The sequence below is a fragment of the Mixophyes fleayi genome, chromosome 8 (genome assembly GCF_038048845.1).
Source record: "Mixophyes fleayi isolate aMixFle1 chromosome 8, aMixFle1.hap1, whole genome shotgun sequence".
NCBI lineage: Eukaryota > Metazoa > Chordata > Amphibia > Anura > Limnodynastidae > Mixophyes > Mixophyes fleayi.
In genome coordinates this window covers 9,899,920-9,921,149 of record NC_134409.1, presented here as the reverse complement: position 1 = coordinate 9,921,149, position 21,230 = coordinate 9,899,920, and the positions used below count along the sequence as shown (strand labels likewise).

The following is a 21,230-nucleotide window of genomic DNA, read 5'->3' as shown; positions in this document are numbered from 1 at the left end:
CTTATTTTATTTAAAAAGTTCTAGAAACCTCTAAAGATGGTCACACTTTACAATCCAATCATTCTATTCTATTGTTTATCTTTCATCAGACTGTTAAAGACTCAACATGTGAGGATGACGATCTATCCAATACGATTATATGTGGGCGGCCAATTACATCGATAATCTGATCAAATAAGGTTGAAACTTTCATCCAAACGGATTTCACGAAAGCCGACTGAATAGTAGATACTGTAATCGTACATTCAGGGCCTGATTCATTAAGGAAAGTTAAGCAAAAAAATTGAGTAAGTTTTCTTACTCAAGTTTTCTGGACAAAACCATGTTATAATGCAAGGGGTGCAATTCGTTTATTATTTTGCACATAAGCTAAATACTGGCTGATTTTTCATGTAGCACACAAATAGTTGATCTAGGACATGCCCTACCCCAAATAGAAGTCTGCCATCACATTTTAAATTTACCTCCCCCTCCAATGCAACATGGTTTTGCCTTACTTACTTACTTTTACTTAACTTTCCTTAAATAATCAGGCCCTCGAAGTCTAATGTTCCAACAACTGACCTACACTGCAAATGTCATTCTGATCTATTGGATCAAAATTCTGTCTTGTCTTACAATCTGATTAAAAATGATTGTATTGTATTGTGAATTCGGCAGTTGTATATAACTGTGATTGCCCAGAACTGCAAATGTCCACTCACAAAAAGAAAATGATGTGTGGTCAGAAAATGGTAGATTTAGCAAATCATCTAAAAAGAAAAAAGTGGAGGTGTTGCCCATAGCAACCAATCAGAATCTAGCTATCATTTTTTAGCCTGTACTAGATAAATGACAACTAGATTCTGACTGGTTGTTACGGGCAACATCTCCGCTTTTTCCTTTTTAGCTGGTTTGATAAATCTAACTTTGTACTGCTACACGCTTCTACATGACGATACGCAGTACAGGCTTCCATCGTACTCGATTGGTTGGTGAATATGGGTTGTACAGACATGATTGGCCCAAAACCGTTTTATTTGAACTTCAAAGTACACTGATCCTCTAGATACAGTGGAGGCAGCCATTTTGTGATTTCAACCAATACTGATAAGAAGGCAACCAATCATATTCCTGGGGACCAGTGACATCACTTCCTGTGTTGTCATGGTTCCTTATAGATTGTTTTCTGACGTATATTAGCTCAGTCCACAAAATGGCTGTCTGTACTGTGCGCAGTGTCGGATACACGTGTGTTTATGTATTTGTTGACGCTGGTAACGTTGCACTTACCATTCTCTCTCCACGGGTGTCACCGCAATTTTCGGCGGCAGAAGCAGTGGTAACGTTGTAGGTCTGTGAATGTAATCCGGGGTCCTTGCTCTCCTCGCCTGCCGCTGATGTAACGGGGGTAACTGTAACGTGCCGGAGCAGAGACGTTTTCCTTTCCACAGATCTATTCCAATATTATAACCGTAGGAACTGTAGGATTTGCTCAGAAGACACTCAGGAAAGCCCTTCGCATTCTGCCAGGAAAGAAAGAGTTTAACAGCTGAATTATTAGATCATAAATACAGTACAGCAATATGGTAAATTCCCATGCAATGCATTGATTGACCATTTGCGAACTACAAAGAAAAATGAGTAATTAATAGTGAAGGGACAATGGCTGTTCTGTCAAACTTTTCATTTTGTTATCACAACATGTTTGATAGCCAACATCACTGTGACATAAACCATACCGCCCAGCTGTCACGATTTTGGTGGAACGGTCCAGAATTGTGGACATCGAAGCATAGGAGGTGGGCGGGCTGCTTGCTGCTCACCCCTGATCTAACGGGTATTGCCTCCTAGGCGTTGTATTATATTTGACCTCCTGATATTTGAGCCAATCACCAAAACACGTGGTTCCCAACCATTTGTGTGTCATGTGATCAGTTAGGATCTATGAAAGAAAGCGGAAAACTCTTAAACTACGTTAAAGATATGTAATTTGGATCATCTGTGAACTATAAATGAATTGTAATTGTATTTCTGGATATTAAATCATGCTGATCGTCCGATGTTAGCACTGTCTCCAAAAGTCAGGTGGAAAACTGGCTGTGTTTTGACATAAAATATTTAATTTGTGTTAAGGGCAGAGTAGTGTGAGATCCTCAACTGCTAGAACCGCTTTGCGAGATGTTCACCTTTAGCAGACCCCTTTCCAAGGAACTTGTTCCGTTCCACACTACTCGGATGCCCCCAGGACTTAGGCTCGGGTAGTAGCAGTTGTTGATCTAGCACCTCCCCGGTGGAGTGGACGGAACACAGTAGGAGGTAATGAGCAACCAGGATATATTAGCAGATCTCTGAGCCAGACAGGCAAGGGTTAATGTGGAGTAGTCTGGCACTTGTCTGATGGAGTGGACAGCACACGGTAGCAGGTAAGGAGCAACCAGACTGTAAAGAGCAAAACTCTGAGCCAGAGAGTCAGGGATCAGGACTAGAGAAGACAGCAGAATCCTTTAAACAAGCCTGGGGTCATGGCAGATAGAGATATGAGAGTAAATCTGTTTAACAAAGCAAAGAGTCAGGAGTGGAGAAGACAGTAATTCCTATAAACATTCCAGATCAAAGACTGATTGCAGAACAGGCCAGGATACAAGGCACACTAGGTCAAGCAGAAACTATCACCAGCATTGGTATGCTGCCAGCAAGAGGTTTATAACGATAGCAGCACCAATCAGAACTGCAGGATGATTAGCTGCATGAGTGCAGTAGTTGATTGCACACCTAAAGCTGCCAGACCGAGAGCTGAGTGAAGCTTGTAACTATTTCCCTAGCAACTAGCTGAATCGGAGAACTGCAGGAATGATCCTACACATAGTAGTAGTAGCAGCAATAATTGCACAGAAGATAGAACAAACCAACAGGAGAGCTCCTATTTTTTTTAACAATTTTCACAGACATCTTCCTTAATATATATATTGATTACTGATAATAATCATCTCTTTTTTAACTTTTATAATAAAGAGAGTGTTTTACCACAGCCCTCTAAGGAAGGAGTATGGTATTCAGGCCAAGGCTGCAGACAGAGTTACACATTTGTGTACAGCAGTGCACCTAGTTTAAAGATATACAGGTGGAGGGCATATGTGTGATAAAATAATAGTATAGAGTGTGATTTAACTTACATATTTTTAGGTAGTTTGGAGTTATCTTTTTCCACAGTTAACAGTGTATCTGAAGTGAGAGTAAGCAAGCAGAGAACCTGCAGATAACTCCTCTATAAAGACCAGATTGGAGGTGTCACCTGTTTTTCAAGCTAGGGCTGTGGGAGGAGTGCAAAGTATCAAGCTAGAGCCGTGGGAGGAGGGTAAAGTATCAAGCTAGAGCTGTGAGAAGAATGTAAAGTATTTAAGCCTGAGTTGTTTATTATGTAGTGTGACCGATGCCAAACAAGTTGGCCAGTGTCTAGGAAGTTTGAAACTTAACTTAGCATTAGGAACATAAGAAAGTGTGTGTATTATGAAGGCTCTTGTCCTATACGAACCTGAGAGGGACCCGGGAGCGGTTTCAGGCTTGCTCAAATAGGCATTTGCAATAATCCCTTCTTTGATATTCTTAAGTACCCAAATAATTAATGCTGCATAAATGATGGCTGAGTACATGTTGCGGTCCTAAGCTCTACCACAACCCTCCATACCTATATTGCATTACATGTATATTAGTAATTAATTAATCTAGCACACCACATTAAAAAATAACACATTAAAAATAAATTGAAAGGTGCTGAATTAGATGAATCAATGATAAAAAAAACACCTACCTCTTCCGTTGTGATGGTGATAACACTCCTACTTTTCTTCATTTTAACCTCCAGGTATGTTTCAGGTTGTCAGAAAATCAGTTTTCAAGGAAGGAGTTAAACCTAACAGAGAAAACAGAATAACATGTGTTATACTTGCTGTTTACATATGTAATTGCTCACTTACAGTAGGCTACAACATGCATGCTTGGCGCATTCCACTGCAAGAATCATTAGCCATAATATGAAGTGTACAACGTAATGATAATGGAGAGAAAAGATATTGATGTCACGCTTTACTACCTGAAAGCCTGTGCACATGCACCTTAAGAACATTTGATGTAATTGTGCGAATAAGGTGCAGACAAGGAATTGTGGGTTTCATTTTGCAGAAATACCATCAATGCTACACAGTACATAAGTGGCTGTGTACAACTTAAGGTGCAAATAGTTCAACTTATTTTGAGATAATTACTCTTTTACAGCTATCTACTGACAGCTATGATAAAAGAAATTCAGCTAAAGGGTGCAAATTTGCATCTAGACAAATCATGTTGCGATGAAAGGCATGTTTTGTTTGCAGGCTGGATTAATACTGTTTGCTTTTGCATGTAGCACACAAATACTGGGCTTGTTATTTCAGCTTTATTTTTGCACTGCAATTTAGAATTGATCTAGGGCACACCCCTAGATGGATTTAACTCTAAATGAGGCCTTAAAGCTACAAATAAACGCATAATCATAAAGCTATTTGACAGATAGGTTGCAAATAATTGACATTTCTAATTTGTGACGAAACGAGTTTGGTAACACTGTAACCATCTTGTTCCTCATTTCTCACATAATGTGGATTATAGCATGTACTTTTTATAACCCTTACATTGGTTCCCCACCTCAACAGACTACAACTGCAGTGTCTAATTACATGTGGATAAGGGGATATTGTAGCTCACTGTAAATATGTATATTGTTTATTGTATATTGGTGATGTCTCAGTGAGGTTGTTAAAGTGAAGCCAGGGGGTTGTTGGTAGGGATCAGGTTGCAAGATACTGGAGGGGGGAGGCTAATTAGTATCCATTGTTCTCACAAGACTAGTCCAGACAAGCCATCTAGCAGGGGGATTCTGTGGAAGGACAGCTCATCTTCACTCCCCTCTCCAAACCTCAATAGTCCAGCACTGACCAATATTTAACAAGGAGAGGACCAGGGGTTTGTGCCAGAGAGGGGAAAGCTCTGTGGAAATGAGACCCTAGGTATAAGGAGCCACTGGAGGGCGGGAGGGGGTATTCTTTCTGGGGATTGATTCATGGAAGGTGCAATATAGCTGGTTTTGCGTTTTCGTTCTCTACCGATGGACTACAGCTGCAGCTAAGAGAAGAACTCCATGGGTCTTTAAGTCAGGACATCCAGGTGACTGAAGCTCCATAAGCTAGTGGGGTAAGTGACAGATAAAGTGGTAAACCTGCCTGGCATTTATTTTCTGTGTGTATATAATAATATAGCGATTGTTTTTGTTACAATAAATGTATTGTTTTACTTTCTAACTGCATTTGCCTGAGTGACTGAGAACCCTAGAAAGTACTGGGTAGACTTCCCTGGTATAGCAAGGCACCCGTGGGTGGCCAGCCAGCGTGACCTGGGTAGAATTGGGCCAAAAGAAACGGTATCTTCACACAAATCAACAGATGTAGCTGTACAAGCAATCTGTGCAGTCCACACTTTTGTTTCCTATCTGTCAAATGAAGGCAACAGTGTGTAGGTGAGCTTTCAACGGCCAATTTCAGCCAGAAGTCTCATTTTAAGTTCCAGGAGTTACCTCAGCAAGTTGAAATATCCAGCAAAATAATTTTCATTAGGCAACGTCATTTTTGAGTGATGTTACCCTTTAATAAAAAACGCTCACTATGGGACATTCATCAAATCATTACAGTGTCACTGTTCTAAATAATACACACAATAAATATGTCTAAAGTTCTGTAAAGAAAAGCAGAGGTAATTATTGATGATTTGGAAGCCACAACCTCATGTCCTGATACTGTACAACCATTGCTGTACCGATTTAAGGAGGATGGTTGGGCAAGGGGAACTCCATCAACAGCCACACAGTGATGGTAGGCTCCAACAATCCTGATTTTCTGCATATTACTGCTGCAAAAGCAGCATGTGACCTATTCATTAAGGAAAGTAAGACAAATAAAGGAGTAAGTTGTTTCCTGGACAAACCATGTTACAATACCGGGGGTGCAAATTTTGCACATAAGTTAAATACTGGCCGTTTTTTCATCTAGCACACAAATACTTGATAGCTTTATATTTACACTGAAATATAAAGTTGATCTAGGACATGCTATATCCCAACTAAAATCTGCCATCACATTTTACATCTCTCTCAGGGGCAAACGCAGGATTTGTAGAGGGGGGTTTCCACACCACGCCGCCAATGGGCATGACCAGCATGCATGGGGGTATGGATATAATATTAGACTGTGCTTGGCTGTTCTCCAACTCTTCCTATCCCCATAATATACATGGGCAATGCTGCGTGTACTACTGTTAGGTGCACGCAGCTCTCCCTTTTCAAGCAAAGCCATGTGAAGCTGGGGCAGGGTCCACCAACCTCAATTATACAGTATCCCAGGCTTGGGGGGGGGGGGTTTAGGCACTAGGAACCCATATCCCCCCCCCCCACCCTTGGTTTGCCTATGCCCGTCTAATGCAACATGGTTTTGCCAAGATGCAAAGTTACTCCTTTTTTTTTGTTTACTTTCCTTAATGAATCATGCGTATGGTCTTAGAGTTCCAATTTAAAATCATACGTCTTGGGAGAGAAGCATGAATGAGTCCCTGAACAGTAGAGGACGCTGAAGAGGAAAAAAAATTGTAAACTTTGACTTTAGGTAATTGCCACTTGTTAACCTGGGACAAGTTCTCTCCACAGGGCAATACACTAAATATAATTAAAACTGAAGTTTCTTCCTGATCAAATATATGCAATAGCCACTTGTCACTAGTTTTATCTATTCATAAAATTCATTTCAATTGCAGTTCCCCTTTAAGCATCCACATAGGGTTTTTTGGCCTGTCACTCCGTACAAGTCGTTAATGCTGCATTAGACAGATATTGGCGTTTTATCGTGTAAGCCAGTGTCTTTCTCCAGCGTTCTGCGCTCCATCACACAACTTGTCAGGAAGTCTGTAAATTCACAGAACCTAACACTGCCCTCATTTAATCTGCATTACAGTCCACAGAGGCTGCAGCTTAAATCAACAGCTCAACTTCCGTGGGAAAAATCTGACTTTGCTAAAGATTTTTGAGTTCACTCATCCTCAAATGCGTCAGCAACCTGGAATCCGACCCTCGTGATTGATGAAACATAATAACACATCTTCTGATGTTAAGTAAAATTGACATTTTGTGAATGAATATATTACATTACCCACTTACATTAATGCTACTCTTGTCATCAGTTACTATTACAGCTCTCTCAACCATATATTTTACGGGCAATCTCTTTGTGCTGCCACTTTGTTATGAAGGAGAAGTGGAGACACATTCAGCAGGCATACAGTGTAATAATAAAGAAACAGCCCTGGTTATTATAAGGCTGGGTACACATTACAGAACTTTCCGCCCATTGTGCTATCTATAACGATTTTGTGCTCTTCGGCGGCTGAAAAGATTATGACTGTAAGCTCTATGGAGATTCTGATCGGGAGTGCATACACACTGCAGGATTGGAAGGACGTTATTCCATTGCTGAACGTGGGTTATAGTTCTGCTAAACAATCAAACGATGGTGCTTTGGAACATCTATCATTCATCGTCTAAGTGTACACATTAAAGTGATATTGGGCGTAACGGTCGTGCATCGGGTGATTGGCCCGATAATTGGCTGAAAACACTGTAGTGTGTACTCAGCCTTAGTGGAGGGCAATAAAAAATGCATTAAGTTAAATTCTGCTAATGCAAGTGATATTATTATCTATTTTAATGCACTTTTTGATAGAGAGGAGTGACAGAAGCCATGTATATTGCAATAGCTGTGATTTTCTGCACAAATCGTGACATTTTAGTTACAAATCAGCCTGCTGGAAATGTGTGCTGATAATTTGGATGTGGGAGAGTGAAGTGTAGACAGTGGCTACTGGTAGTGATAGTGTATTAGTAAACTAATTAGGAGAGGACAAAAAATATTATTTCTTGCTTTTAAGACCAAAGTGCTTCAATCTGAATGCAGTTGTGAAAGGATCAGTTTCAGTGACCTCTGAACTATTGAGTGTAGAAAAAACAGGGTGAGCAGAAAATTGAACGCACATCATCATCATCATTTATTTCTATAGCGCCAGCTAATTCCGTAGCACTTTACAATTGGGAACAAAAAAAATTCACACAAAAAAATATTTTTTTTGCTTTTAAAGTCCCAAGTGTTTCGATCTGAAAGCAATTGTGTGAGGGGCGGTATCACATCTGTACTAGTAAGCGGCCAAAAGGTTGTGAAAGACCTGGCACTGTGTGCTAGCTCTACTATACTGAAGGGATGAGGAGGATGCTACAGGGGCTGCTGCTGCTGCTGTTGGCGATACACCTCCCCAGTGAGTCTTTTGTTTGACCAGTACAGCTTGTTCACATATCTGCAATTAAGTGAATTATTGGTACAATGGCAATTTCTAGGGACTGAATAACTTTTTGTTTAACCTCCTGGTACAGTTGAGGAATTGCTATTCAGTAGAAATGGAATTTCATCTCTACTTTTTGGTCATTAATATTGTATTCAGTAGTATAGTACGGTAGTATGGAAGCCCGTAGGACACTACCCACCCATATCTTCCATGTATATATCAATCAGGGGCTGGTTGGCTGGGAGGCATCTACCCACACTGGGGTCATAAATAGACCTCTTAGTGTTAATGCTGTGTGCAGGAACCAAGCATAAGTTGACTTGGGAAGCCCTGGTCACGGGCCAGTATACAAGTTGTTCATGTTTATCTTATTCTATCTTATAATTTTTGTTTTGTTCTTTACCAAAGAAACATAAAATGGATCGGAGGGTCTGTAGAGGGACATAATAATGTGGGGTACTAATTTAGGGTGCATTCACTCACAATATCCCGAGCAATGCTGTATAAGGTCACTTGTGGAGTAGCACTTAGTAAATGACAGTAGTATTTTGGTCCAATACATGAGGTTTACATGATCCAACCATGATCCTCTCAAACCTCCTCACCCTCCCCTACAAAGCCCTCTCTAACTCCGTTGCTCCTTACGTCTCCAACCTCATCTCCATACATATTCCCTTTCGCCCCCTACGGCCAGCCAGCGACCACGGCCGCAACTCCCATCTGGTTACCATGTCTCACTCATTCAAGATTTCTCATGTGTTGACCCACCTTCTCTGGAACAATCTCCCTCGTTCTATCAGGCTATCCACTAGCCTGCTAATCGTCAAACAAACCCTCAACACCCACCTGTACAGAACAGCCTACTCTTCCTCTATTTAACCTCTCCTCTGACCTCCTCATCCTGTCTCTTCAAGTACCTCCTTCACTAATAATAGTACACCTGACCCTCACTCTTCCTCCGCTCCTCATACTACCCGATCTTGTTCATCTCCCCCTTCAGATTTCTAGTCCAATCACCCTGACTCCCCACTTTGTGTTTCTTGTTAGTCTGCCCCTTCCCTTTAGATTGCAAGCTCCAGTGAGCAGGGCCCTCTATTCCTCGTGTCCTCCTCCTTCTGTTACTTTTGTCTTCAGTACCCCAACATCCTTTTTTGCATCTTGACGCTAGGCCCCAGCCCTTCGTCTCCTCTTCTCCCTTGCCATCGCATCTCGCCGACTCTGATTCTGTTAGTTGCTCCCACACTTCTGGGCACAGGATCAGCTTGCTTTAGCTCACTCCCCACCTCTCCTCCTTCCCTTGTCTAGGTTCTAAGTATTCCGGAATTCACTTATACCTCTTTGCCCGGTGTTCCTTCTCTCAGCTGGGTTGATAATTTAACTGCACTTTGTTTATGTATTGCCCTGTATGCTGTGTTCTGTTTCGTTATATTGCTCTGTGCACGGTGCTGCGGACCCTCTGTGGTGCGATATAAATAAAATATAATAATATAATAATATCTGTAGCGATATACCTGAGTCAACATCATAATCACTAAAAGATGATCCACCTAGTTTAAAGGGGAGAGCAATCAACACGGGCTTACCGCTTGAACCAGCGCTAAAAGGAGAGAGGAGTGTGGTGTCCGACCGTTACAGTCATTGGGGTCCCCAACGCTTTCACAGCAAGCACAATTTAGCTTTTTATATTAACTCATTGAATTTTACCCAAAACTACATTTTCTCGTTTTGAGCGGTGTACTATTTTAATGATGCCATACAAATAAACGCAACGAGGGCTATTCATTAACACTGTACCAAAATGAAAGCAACAATCACTTACGTAAATATTTTATTATGGTTTTAATGCAGGTTTGCACCTTGCTAGTAAATAAACCTCAACATCTCTTTTAATAGTACGATACTTCCAGGGTTATAGAATCCTGAAATATCCATTGTTTGCCCTTGTGAGAGCCATAGAGCCAGACTGTCTTGATGTTCCTGTATTAATTGTCAGAGTTTTTTCACCAAGGGTCCCACTGGGATTTGAGTATGTTGTTAATGAAAAGAATATTACGCTTCTGGAGGTGAATTGTGACCAATCAGTCCTGGGGGAATTCTAATGAGTGCACCAAGCTCATCTTTACAGCGTCTTAATTATGCAGCGCGGCACAGACAAACAAAACACATATCCTGTCCACTGACCTGTAAAACAGGGGGCTCATACAGCCTTCTCTTCTTAATTGGTAAGAAATAATAATAATATTATTGGTCCAGAGATGACCATCTTTATATAGCTTTTTAGAACCCCATTACTATCATTTGAGATTTGAACACACTCTTACCATACAACAGTCTGAAATAATACATGTAAATGTCTCATTATCAGAAATGATGATATTTGAGATGATCTTCAAATCAAGTTTATTTGTTTCGTGTGCACAATACACTTACAAAAAAAAATACATCAAATTTGGGCAATTGGCTACAGTGAAAACGGAGAACAATAGCTTGTGTTTTGCGACAAAGCAAATTATAAATTCAACAGCTTACCCCTATCAAGGGGCGAAGCTCTCATGCCCCACACAGGTAAGAAAAGCGAGGGACGGGGGGAGGAGTGGCACTCTAGGGCCCTGCTTGTAAATTTGTAAATGAAAACAATACAACAATTGGGAATTTATACAACGCAATCATTTTAAAATCCTGGTTAATAAGCAGTTGGCAGTAAATGTTAGGTTTGCAAACAGGGGGATCAAGGTGACTCATCCTAAATAGCAACATCCCATTTAATCTGTAAAGCTGAGACCATTTTAAAAGCTTCACCATTGTCAGTATATTGCATTAGATACATTTTGTTCATTAGTACTGTATGTATGTTGCACAAAATGAAACGGAGATAACAGAATATGAAATAAGAGCAATGGCCTGCAGGTGGCGCCAGAGAGATGCATCAACATAAAAGAAAACTTGATACAATGTTGAGCCCTCAGGAAGTACGACTGTGAAACGCTTACTAGAAAGAAAGGCTTAAACATTATTTATAATGTCCCTACCAACTGCAGTGTAGGCTCAAAGCAGCATTATTTAACAGCACACGCTAAAAAGCTTTATTTTTCTTAAATTGTGTGCTAAGAATTGCAATTTTAAGTCTGTGTATTATTTGAAGATCAACAATGTCTTTCTATGTTCTACAAAGAAAGGAAACCACTTGAATCTATCGAGATGAAGTAATAAAAATAAAGGCAGAATAGATTTATTCCAGATGCCATGTTCTGATAGAAGTGTGATATTGTGTGGCTGCTAGGCATGCCAGTTTCAAAGCCTGCTAATCACTACCTACGCTGTAATACTGTGAATCATGACTTCTATGTGTTAGTCATGAGATGTACAAGGCAGGAGAGACTTCTGCAGTAAAGGAGTTATTTCAAGGAGTGTCCTCTCGAAATAACTTCCCAGTTATTTTATTAATTAGGGTTACTCAGGCTGAAATAATTGATGAGTGAGTTTTTCAACATAACTTAAATCATTCAGCTCAGGTTAGTGCAATAAAAAGTAAATTAATTGGGAAGTTTGAGAGCAGAGCATTGTGTAGCAGGTGGAAGACATGTTGGAGGATCTGATATAAACGTATACATTCCAGAATGTAATGATTTGTGTTTTTGTACCTTCCAGGATCTAATGAATTGTATTTTGCAGAGTATTCCCTTTACTTTTTGTAGATAGCAGCTGTGAGGCCAGATATTGAATACTTGGAACGAGCCCCTAAAAACAGGCTAACTGTGGTCTTCAGCTGCCCCTTTCCCATAGAGCAAGAGGAGCTCACCGATACTTTGTTGCTCCCAGGACTTACGCACATAGTATCCAATACCTGACCCTGGCTCTAGATATATAGAATGCACAGATCAATTGGCACTGCACTGTGGACAAGAAATGCCAGTACTCACACTGGCCTGGAATAATGTGCGCGCACAAGTCAGACAGCCTAAAAGTCATTATCAGAGATCAAGGCAGGCAGTACCAGAGGTCAGGGTAGGCAGTAGCGGAGATCAGGGCAGGCAATACCAGAGGTCAGGGCAGGCAATACCAGAGGTCAGGGCAGGCAATACCAGAGGTCAGGGCAGCTTCGTCTCCAGGGAGCTCAATCTCTCCTTCAAGGAAAACTAGTCCACCTCCAATCCTTTAATGTCACTGCAGTGGCATATGTAAATTGCCAAGGAGGAACAAGTGCAGAAGCTATGCAGGTAGCGGAACAGGTCTTCTTGTGGTTGGAGAAATCTTTCCAGCGATTTCGGCAGTGTTTATTCCCGGAGTGAACAACTAGAAGCGGCTTTTCTCAGCAGGTATGCAATCCTTCCGGGAGAATGGTAACTGCATCCTCAGGTGTTTCAGGAGTTAGTTGGAAATGGGCCTGCTAGATCTGGATCTGATGGCATCCAGACACAATCACTAGATTCTAAGATTCTGCGCAAGAACCAGAGTTTCTCTGGCTGTGGAGGTAATGTCCATGAGGTTGGACTCCTGTTTAGGATACCACTTTACACCAAATTCCGATGATTCCTCGGGTCGTAAGACGAGTACTGTTGGAAAGTTTTCCGATCATTCTGGTGGCACAGAATTGGCTCGGTTGGCTCTGATTCGCCAACATCTTGCTTCTGGTGGAAGGTCAGGCTGGGCTTTTCCTCTCAGACCTGATCTTTTCAGTCAAGAACCATTTACACCATCCGCACTTGCTTCGGCTGGCTTTAATGGCGTGGCTGTTGAAGCCAACCTGTGACGGTCGAGGAGGTTCTCTTCCAGGGTAGTGGAGACCCTCATAAAGGTTCAGAAGCCGGTATCAGCTAAGATCTATCAGACAGTCTGGAGGATCTATGTACTGTAGGAAAGAAGTGTCATAACCCTACCTTTTTCAGATTAGCCATTTTCTGGTCTTTCTTCAGGATGGGTTAGAGATGGGACTAAGACTGAGTTCTTTGAAGGTTCAGGTCTCTGCGCTTTCTATTTTCTTTCAGCGTGGTTGGCTTTCCTCTCTGACATTTGTACTTTCCTTCAAGAGGTTATTCATGTTCAGCCTCCCAACGTTCCTCCGTTGGCCCCATGGGATTTGAACTTTGTTATTGAGGTTCTTCAGCGGCCTCCATTTGAACCCCTGGAGTCGGCAGATCTGCGTTTCTTGACGTGGAAGGTGGTGTTTTTGCTGGCCATTGCATCTGCTCAATGTGTGTCGGAGCTTGGAGCCTTGTCCCGTAGGGGTCTTTATCTGGTGTTCCATGAGAATAGGACGGTTCATAGGACTGTACCTACTGTCTTGCCTAGGATAGTTCCTGGTTTTTATTTAAATCATGAAATAGTAGTTCCGGCCTTTAGAGAAAGGATCGCTCCTTCTGGGCCTTCTTCCTCTGTTAGTCTGGACATGGTACAGGCTTTACGGTTTTATGTGGACAGGACTTCTGCTGGTTGCAGGATAGACTCTCTTTTTGTTCTTTACAAATTTCATAGGAGAGGTTGGCCGTCCACCAAGCAGACCATTGCTCGTCGGATCAGATCTATGATTAAGCTTGCTTATGTGTGAAGAAATATACCTGTGCCTCAGGTTCTTATTGTGCACTCTACCTGTGCGGTGGGGGCTTCCTGAGCTGCTCGCCATGGAGCATCTGCAGAGCAGCTGGGTAGGGTGGCGACCTGGTCCTCAGTTCATACCTTTTTACAAGGTTTTGCCAGTTCAACATTTTGCGTCTGCGGACGCCAGTTTCGGCCGCAGTGTTTTGCAGGCTAGTAGACCAGAGAATTCCCTCCCTTACAGGCTACTTTAGAAGGTCCTCATGGTAGCAGTGTCCCCCAGAGTGGATGAAGGAGAAAAGAAGATTTTTGTAATTGTGTTAAATCTCTTTATCCGATTCCATCTCTGGGACACTGCGTTCCCTCCCTTTTGCTGTTCTACAATTAGTTGTGTTGAGTCCTTTTTTTGGGACTTTAGTATTACTGAGGTCTGTGGGATTGCAGAGGGGAGGAGTCAGCAGCAAACTTAACTGTTAACTGTTGTTAACTATTTAAGTGCTAACTCCATGCACACTCATACAACCCCATGGTAGCAGTGTCCTCTAGATGGAATCGGAGAAAGAGATTTAACGTAAGTACAAAATACCTATTGGAAGTCATTGACAGAGCGACAATCTAGGCGCAGTTTTTCCACGTTTGTGACATAATGTAACTGTACCAGACCTGCGTAGTACGATGGTGTCCCGTCTAGGTAGCGATATTTGGGTAAAACTCCACTCTCTATTTTGCTAAGCCCTGCCCATTTCGCGGCTCAGGATTCGGGATGTCCTGCCAAAATCAGGACAGTTGGAAGGTATGTATAGGAAGCTATATGTACATATTGGTTTTATGGGGCATATATTGGCTATAAGCTGGTATATAAGACTATGTGTTAGTTGCAGGTAAGGCTATATGGATGTAAACTGGCTACCTCCCACCAGTCAAACATTAAAAGTGGGACAGCCACGCACCAATCTGCCCAGTCACAGCTAAATTTGCATGTGATCATAGCCCCAAATTGCTAAACCCCACAGCATTTGGATGCAGCTTATGAAGACCATTGGGAGATATGGCTGTGTATTGTCATATCGGCCACACGGAGGCATTGTTAGGGACAAGTTGCGTCCGATGTATGTGTCATTTCCTTTGTCATACTGTGCACATTGCGTTTTAAATTTTTATCCATATATATTTTTTTACCATAGTGCACATGCTAAATATTCACTTCTATGCTATACTAAGTATGTCTTTTATCACAGATCCATGTATGATGTGTATATAAATATACATTATAAATATAGAGATATACATAAAATGATATATGTAATATTCATTTCTGGTGTAACAGCGTGCTAATGTAAAATCTGAGCAGCTGATTATATGCGCTCTACTGCTTTAGGGAATTAGTTATGCATATAAATCATTTTTGCTCATGTTTGTTTAATTGTTGTGCTCTAATTTAATGCACTAAGTTTTGGACATGCAGAGCCAAAGTAAAATGTGTGCACAGTGCTAACTTGTTCCATATTATCTGACTAAAGGCCAATGTAGTTTTCTGGTCCGCAAATATGACCAATGTGACCAATCTACAGACTGGCTAGTGCGCTAAATATATCGAATGACCCCTGGTTAACCCTTAAATGTCCTATATCTTTAGCCCCCCACCCCCTGCAGTTTAAGCAGAAATAATTGACTAAGGTCTCTCAGGTCTGTTTCTAGACGGTCTTCGTATTGCTAGAACTTTGCAACTCTGTGAAATGACCCGTTTCACAGGAAAATTTGATTTATGCAAAATTTCCCTGCAACTTTGCTCATCTCTGTTCTAAAGTGAATAACCCACCGTAATAAGCTGTCACCCCGATTCTTCCTCTTCTTTGCCTGGCTGCTCAGTTGCTACAGAAGCTTGAGTGCAGGGCAGACAGTACAGTGCAATCGTGATCTCATTGCAGCAAATCAGCCATAGGGGTGTCCTGAGCTGGCTTCTGATTGGCTTGTATAATGGTTTGGATTATTCTGTGTTACACTGCCCTGACCTTTAGATTGGATCTGACTACTCTTTGAAACACTGCCTGCCCTGACCTCTGGTATTGCCTGCCCTGACCTCTGGTATTGCCTGCCCTGACCTCTGGTATTGCCTGCCCTGACCTCTGGTATTGCCTGCCCTGACCTCTGGTATTGCCTGCCCTGACCTCTGGTATTGCCTGCCCTGACCTCTGGTGTTGCCTGCCCTGACCTCTGGTGTTGCCTGCCCTGTCCTCTGGTACTGCCTGCCCTGATCTCTGGTACTGCCTGCCCTGACCTCTGGTACTGCCTGCCCTGACCTCTGGTACTGCCTGCCCTGACCTCTGGTACTGCCTGCCCTGACCTCTGGTACTGCCTGCCCTGACCTCTGGTACTGCCTGCCCTGACCTCTGGTATTGCCTGCCCTGACCTCTGGTATTGCCTGCCCTGACCTCTGGTATTGCCTGCCCTGACCTCTGGTATTGCCTGCCCTGATCTCCGCTACTGCCTACCCTGACCTCTGGTACTGCCTGCCTTGATCTCTGATAATGACTTTTAGGCTGTCTGACTTGTGCGCGCACATTATTCCAGGCCAGTGTGAGTACTGGCATTTCTTGTCCACAGTGCAGTGCCAATTGATCTGTGCATTCTATATATCTAGAGCCAGGGTCAGGTATTGGATACTATGTGCGTAAGTCCTGGGAGCAACAAAGTATCGGTGAGCTCCTCTTGCTCTATGGGAAAGGGGCAGCTGAAGACCACAGTTAGCCTGTTTTTAGGGGCATTCACCGGCAGTACCTTTACCTCCGGTTGCTTGGCTAATCATACTACCCAACACAATCCTGTTATATATATATATATATATATTTTTTATTTTTTTTTATTATTTTTTTTTTTTTATTTATATATATTAACAGAATAATCCTCACAATAGAAGAATCTCAACAATAAGTTGATAACTATGTGAAGGAATTAGTAAATATTCTACAGAAATCTATTTGTACAGATATGTGTAAGGCAAAAGGCAAAACTGATGTAAGGTACTAATCCCTCCAGAACCATGTCTAGGGCAGAGTAACCGCAGATAGAAAGCAACGTGTCAGACAGACACAGTCTATTGCTGATAGAGAGCAGCCTATCAGTTACACACAGAATACTGCTGATCAGTGGCAGTGATACCTGTAGTACCCACAGACAGAGAGCAGCCTGTCAGTTAGACACAGTATATACTGCTGATAGAGAGCAGCCTGTCAGTCACACACAGTATACACTGCTGATAGAGAGCAGCCTGTCAGTTAGACACAGTATATACTGCTGATGGAGAGCAGCCTGTCAGTTAGACACAGTATATACTGCTGATGGAGAGCAGCCTGTCAGTCACACACAGTATATACTGCTGATAGAGAGCAGCCTGTCAGTCACACACAGTATACACTGCTGATAGAGAGCAGCTTGACAGTCACACACAGTATATACTGCTGATAGAGAGCAGCCTGTCAGTCACAAACAGTATATACTGCTGATAGAGAGCAGCCTGTCAGTCACACACACACACAGTATATACTGCTGATAGAGAGCAGCCTGTCAGTCACACACACACACACAGTATATACTGCTGATAGAGAGCAGCCTGTCAGTCACACACACACACAGTATATACTGCTGATAGAGAGCAGCCTGTCAGTCACACACACACACAGTATATACTGCTGATAGAGAGCAGCCTGTCAGTCACACACACACACAGTATATACTGCTGATAGAGAGCAGCCTGTCAGTCACACACAGTATACACTGCTGATAGAGAGCAGCCTGTCAGTTAGACACAGTATATACTGCTGATGGAGAGCAGCCTGTCAGTCACACACAGTATATACTGCTGATAGAGAGCAGCCTGTCAGTCACACACAGTATACACTGCTGATAGAGAGCAGCTTGACAGTCACACACAGTATATACTGCTGATAGAGAGCAGCCTGTCAGTCACACACAGTATATACTGCTGATAGAGAGCAGCCTGTCAGTCACACACACACACAGTATATACTGCTGATAGAGAGCAGCCTGTCAGTCACACACACACACAGTATATACTGCTGATAGAGAGCAGCCTGTCAGTCACACACAGTATATACTGCTGATAGAGAGCAGCCTGTCAGTCACACACACACAGTATATACTGCTGATAGAGAGCAGCCTGTCAGTCACACACAGTATATACTGCTAATAGAGAGCAGCCTGTCAGTCACACACAGTATATACTGCTGATAGAGAGCAGCCTGTCAGTCACACACAGTATATACTGCTGATAGAGAGCAGCCTGTCAGTCACACACAGTATATACTGCTGATAGAGAGCAGCCTGTCAGTCACACACAGTATATACTGCTGATAGAGAGCAGCCTGTCAGTCACACACAGTATATACTGCTAATAGAGAGCAGCCTGTCAGTCACACACAGTATATACTGCTGATAGAGAGCAGCCTGTCAGTCACACACAGTATATACTGCTGATAGAGAGCAGCCTGTCAGTCACACACAGTATATACTGCTGATAGAGAGCAGCCTGTCAGTCACACACAGTATATACTGCTGATCAGTGTCTGTGAGGTAAAACTGCTCAGGAGTTTCCTCAACTGTTTACTGTCTAGTTCCATGAATTGGCTTAAAGGAACAGACCAATTTGTGAAGGGGGAGCAGTCCTATAGGAAAATAACATGATCCTCCTCAGTTTTTTATGTTATTATTTAAAAAAAAAACAGACAGGCCATAAACAATCACAGCACAGAGATAATAGTATAATCACGTTTGTTTTGACCCTGGTAATGCCTCAAAACAGTATGGAAATTAAACTCTGAATAATAAAATTATGTCTCATAATCATTGACAACACTCATGTAAAATACTGTCTACATTACCTTCAGAGCCTTCTATAATAAAACTCTAAACTGTAGGTAGATATATATCAGTTCTCTCTATTACCACAAGGAGCCTCAGTAACTAGTTATTCCCCAGTGAGGTACTTACTGCTGAGGACGGGGTCACACCGAGCACTAACAGCCCCCCGGTCTCTGTACCCCACAGATAATCTGACAGATCATTGTGAACAGCTATAAAAGTCTGCATAATAATTCTTGTTCTTATCAGACATTATTTTAAGAAATACAGATTTGGCAACTTTTACAGAGAAAAATACAGTAAAATAATTACTAGTTCTGACTCTGGCTAATGCCTCAAAACAGTAATATAAATATCTTTGGTAATAATAATGTAAAAGTGGAAGATATTGTGAAAATTCACCTAAGTGCAGATAGAGTCTAGTTATAACCCTATATGCCCTGTGTAAACACATATACACACACATATAAGCACTATTATATATATATATATATATATATATATATATATATATATATATATATATACACACACACACACACATAAACATATAACTCCTCTGACTTATATCAAACACAATTCCCCTCACTGGGTACTTAGCTGCCATTGTTTCTTCAATGAAGAGAAGTCAGCAGCAGATGATTCTCCATTATATCAGTCAGGATCCTCTGAGGTAACTGTAGCTGAATTTTCCCGCCTTTGGAGTGTACCAATCAGCAGGGGGGGGGGGGGGGGGAGTCTCCTTTACACTCCCAACACTGGTGTTTTCTTTTTTATTTCTTTTAATATATATCCCCTATGGGGTACTTAGTTGACACAAGGAGGACTTATGAGAAGTCAGCAGCAGTAGAGCTCCCTGAGGTGCCTCTGAAGTCCGACTGCGATGACAGGAGTAGGTGCGACTATCTCCCGCTCCGGAGCGTACCACTGACAGCCGGGGAATCTCTCACTCACTCCCCGCTGTCTGATGGTTCAGACGCCCATAGGAAGCCTCTATCAGCCCCGGCTGCCACACTGCGCTGTGCTCCTGTATCAGTGCCCATTGTGAATCCTTCCTAGGGCTCTATGAGATCCAAGTCCCCCCTCCGCCTCAGTGGGGGAATTGGTATCTCCCAGTATGTCCGGTCCTCTGCGCTCTCTGCCTGTGGCAGCGCCGGACCCGTCGGGACAGTGCAGTGACCGTCGCTTAGCGCAGTCACTGCTCTTGATCAATAAACACCACACTGAGCTGTGCGGTCTCTCTTTTATAAATATTCTTCTTCTTTTTTTTTTTATAGGAAAACGGAGCATTGCTCCATTTTGAAACCTGTGAGGAAAAAATGTTAAATACATCCATCCTCACCTATAGTCATACCAATAATCTAATAATAATAAAATCTAAACCTAAACAGCAAGTACTGCCGAGCAGTACTAAACGCAGCCCAACTCCTTGGGCACTTAAACAAAACTGAGGTCTGTGGGGTTGCAGAGGGGAGGAGTCAGCAGCAAACTTAGTTGTTAACTATTTAAGTGCCAACTCCATGCACCCTCATACAACCCTATGGTAGCGGTGTCCCCCAGAGTGGATGAAGGAGAAAAAGACAATATTTTGCCGATCCCCAGTGGGTCTGATAGATTACATATTAGCCAATCGCCAGCAGACAAATTATGCACAGTATTGGTCCAATGGTTCTATTTTCATCTAACTAACTATGTACAATTCTTTTGCTCCCAGTTCAGACATTAACAATCATTATTACTTTTTCTAAAGATGTGCTTATGGTAAAAAAGAGGTCACTATAATATACATTTTTTTGTTTGTGATTTTTCAATATGAATTTTTGATCAAAAATGTCATTTTAATCCTTAATTTTAGCTCTACGGTTTGTGAAATGGTTAGCCCTCTGTTACTAATCTGCAAATTATCCGCACATAAGATAAAAGGGACGAGCTGCAAAAGAGGAGCTTGCACGATTCGGGATGGTACAAGCTTATAGGTTGCTATATTCAGTCACTGCATTTAATAAAAGCTGCATTTGCACCCCTGCTGGGCCCAGAAATCCCTAGTTAAGCCACCGCAACCCATTAAATAGCCGGGGAAGAGTGTGATAGACGATGATCTCCTATGGAGAAACAGGCAGGTGGTCCTTCAGTAGACCACATTGTGTTTAATGATCAGAAGATCCTGCGTACAGGTGAAACCCAGAGTTTAATTATAACAACTCTGCACAAGATATAATGCACAAATCTACCATTTAATCATATCAATATGCACTGCCTCACTTTGTACATTACTGTAGGAGGAAAACGGTTTTAGGACTGACCTGTATTATCATCTGAGTTCCCCATGGGTAAAACATTGGCAATAATTCAGTTCTACTGAAGAGGCGTTAATTCTGCACAGAACCTTATGAATCTTTATTTTGCCTTAAATCGCTGTTTCTGCAGGA

The 21,230-nt window shown here is 42.1% G+C and overlaps 1 protein-coding gene across 1 annotated transcript in view; it reads right to left on the bottom strand.

Moving 5' to 3' along the window:
* The window catches only part of PDE4B (phosphodiesterase 4B), a 267,467-nt gene that overhangs the window by 226,461 nt on the left and 19,776 nt on the right, over positions 1-21,230 (bottom strand). Inside the window, exons 2-3 of the mRNA XM_075181837.1 lie at positions 3,791-3,892; positions 1,273-1,505 (exon numbers count right to left, since the gene is read on the bottom strand). Of these exons, the coding sequence (XP_075037938.1) occupies positions 1,273-1,505; positions 3,791-3,832 (275 nt within the window). The 5' untranslated portion in view covers positions 3,833-3,892. The remainder of the gene's footprint in view (positions 1-1,272; positions 1,506-3,790; positions 3,893-21,230) is intronic.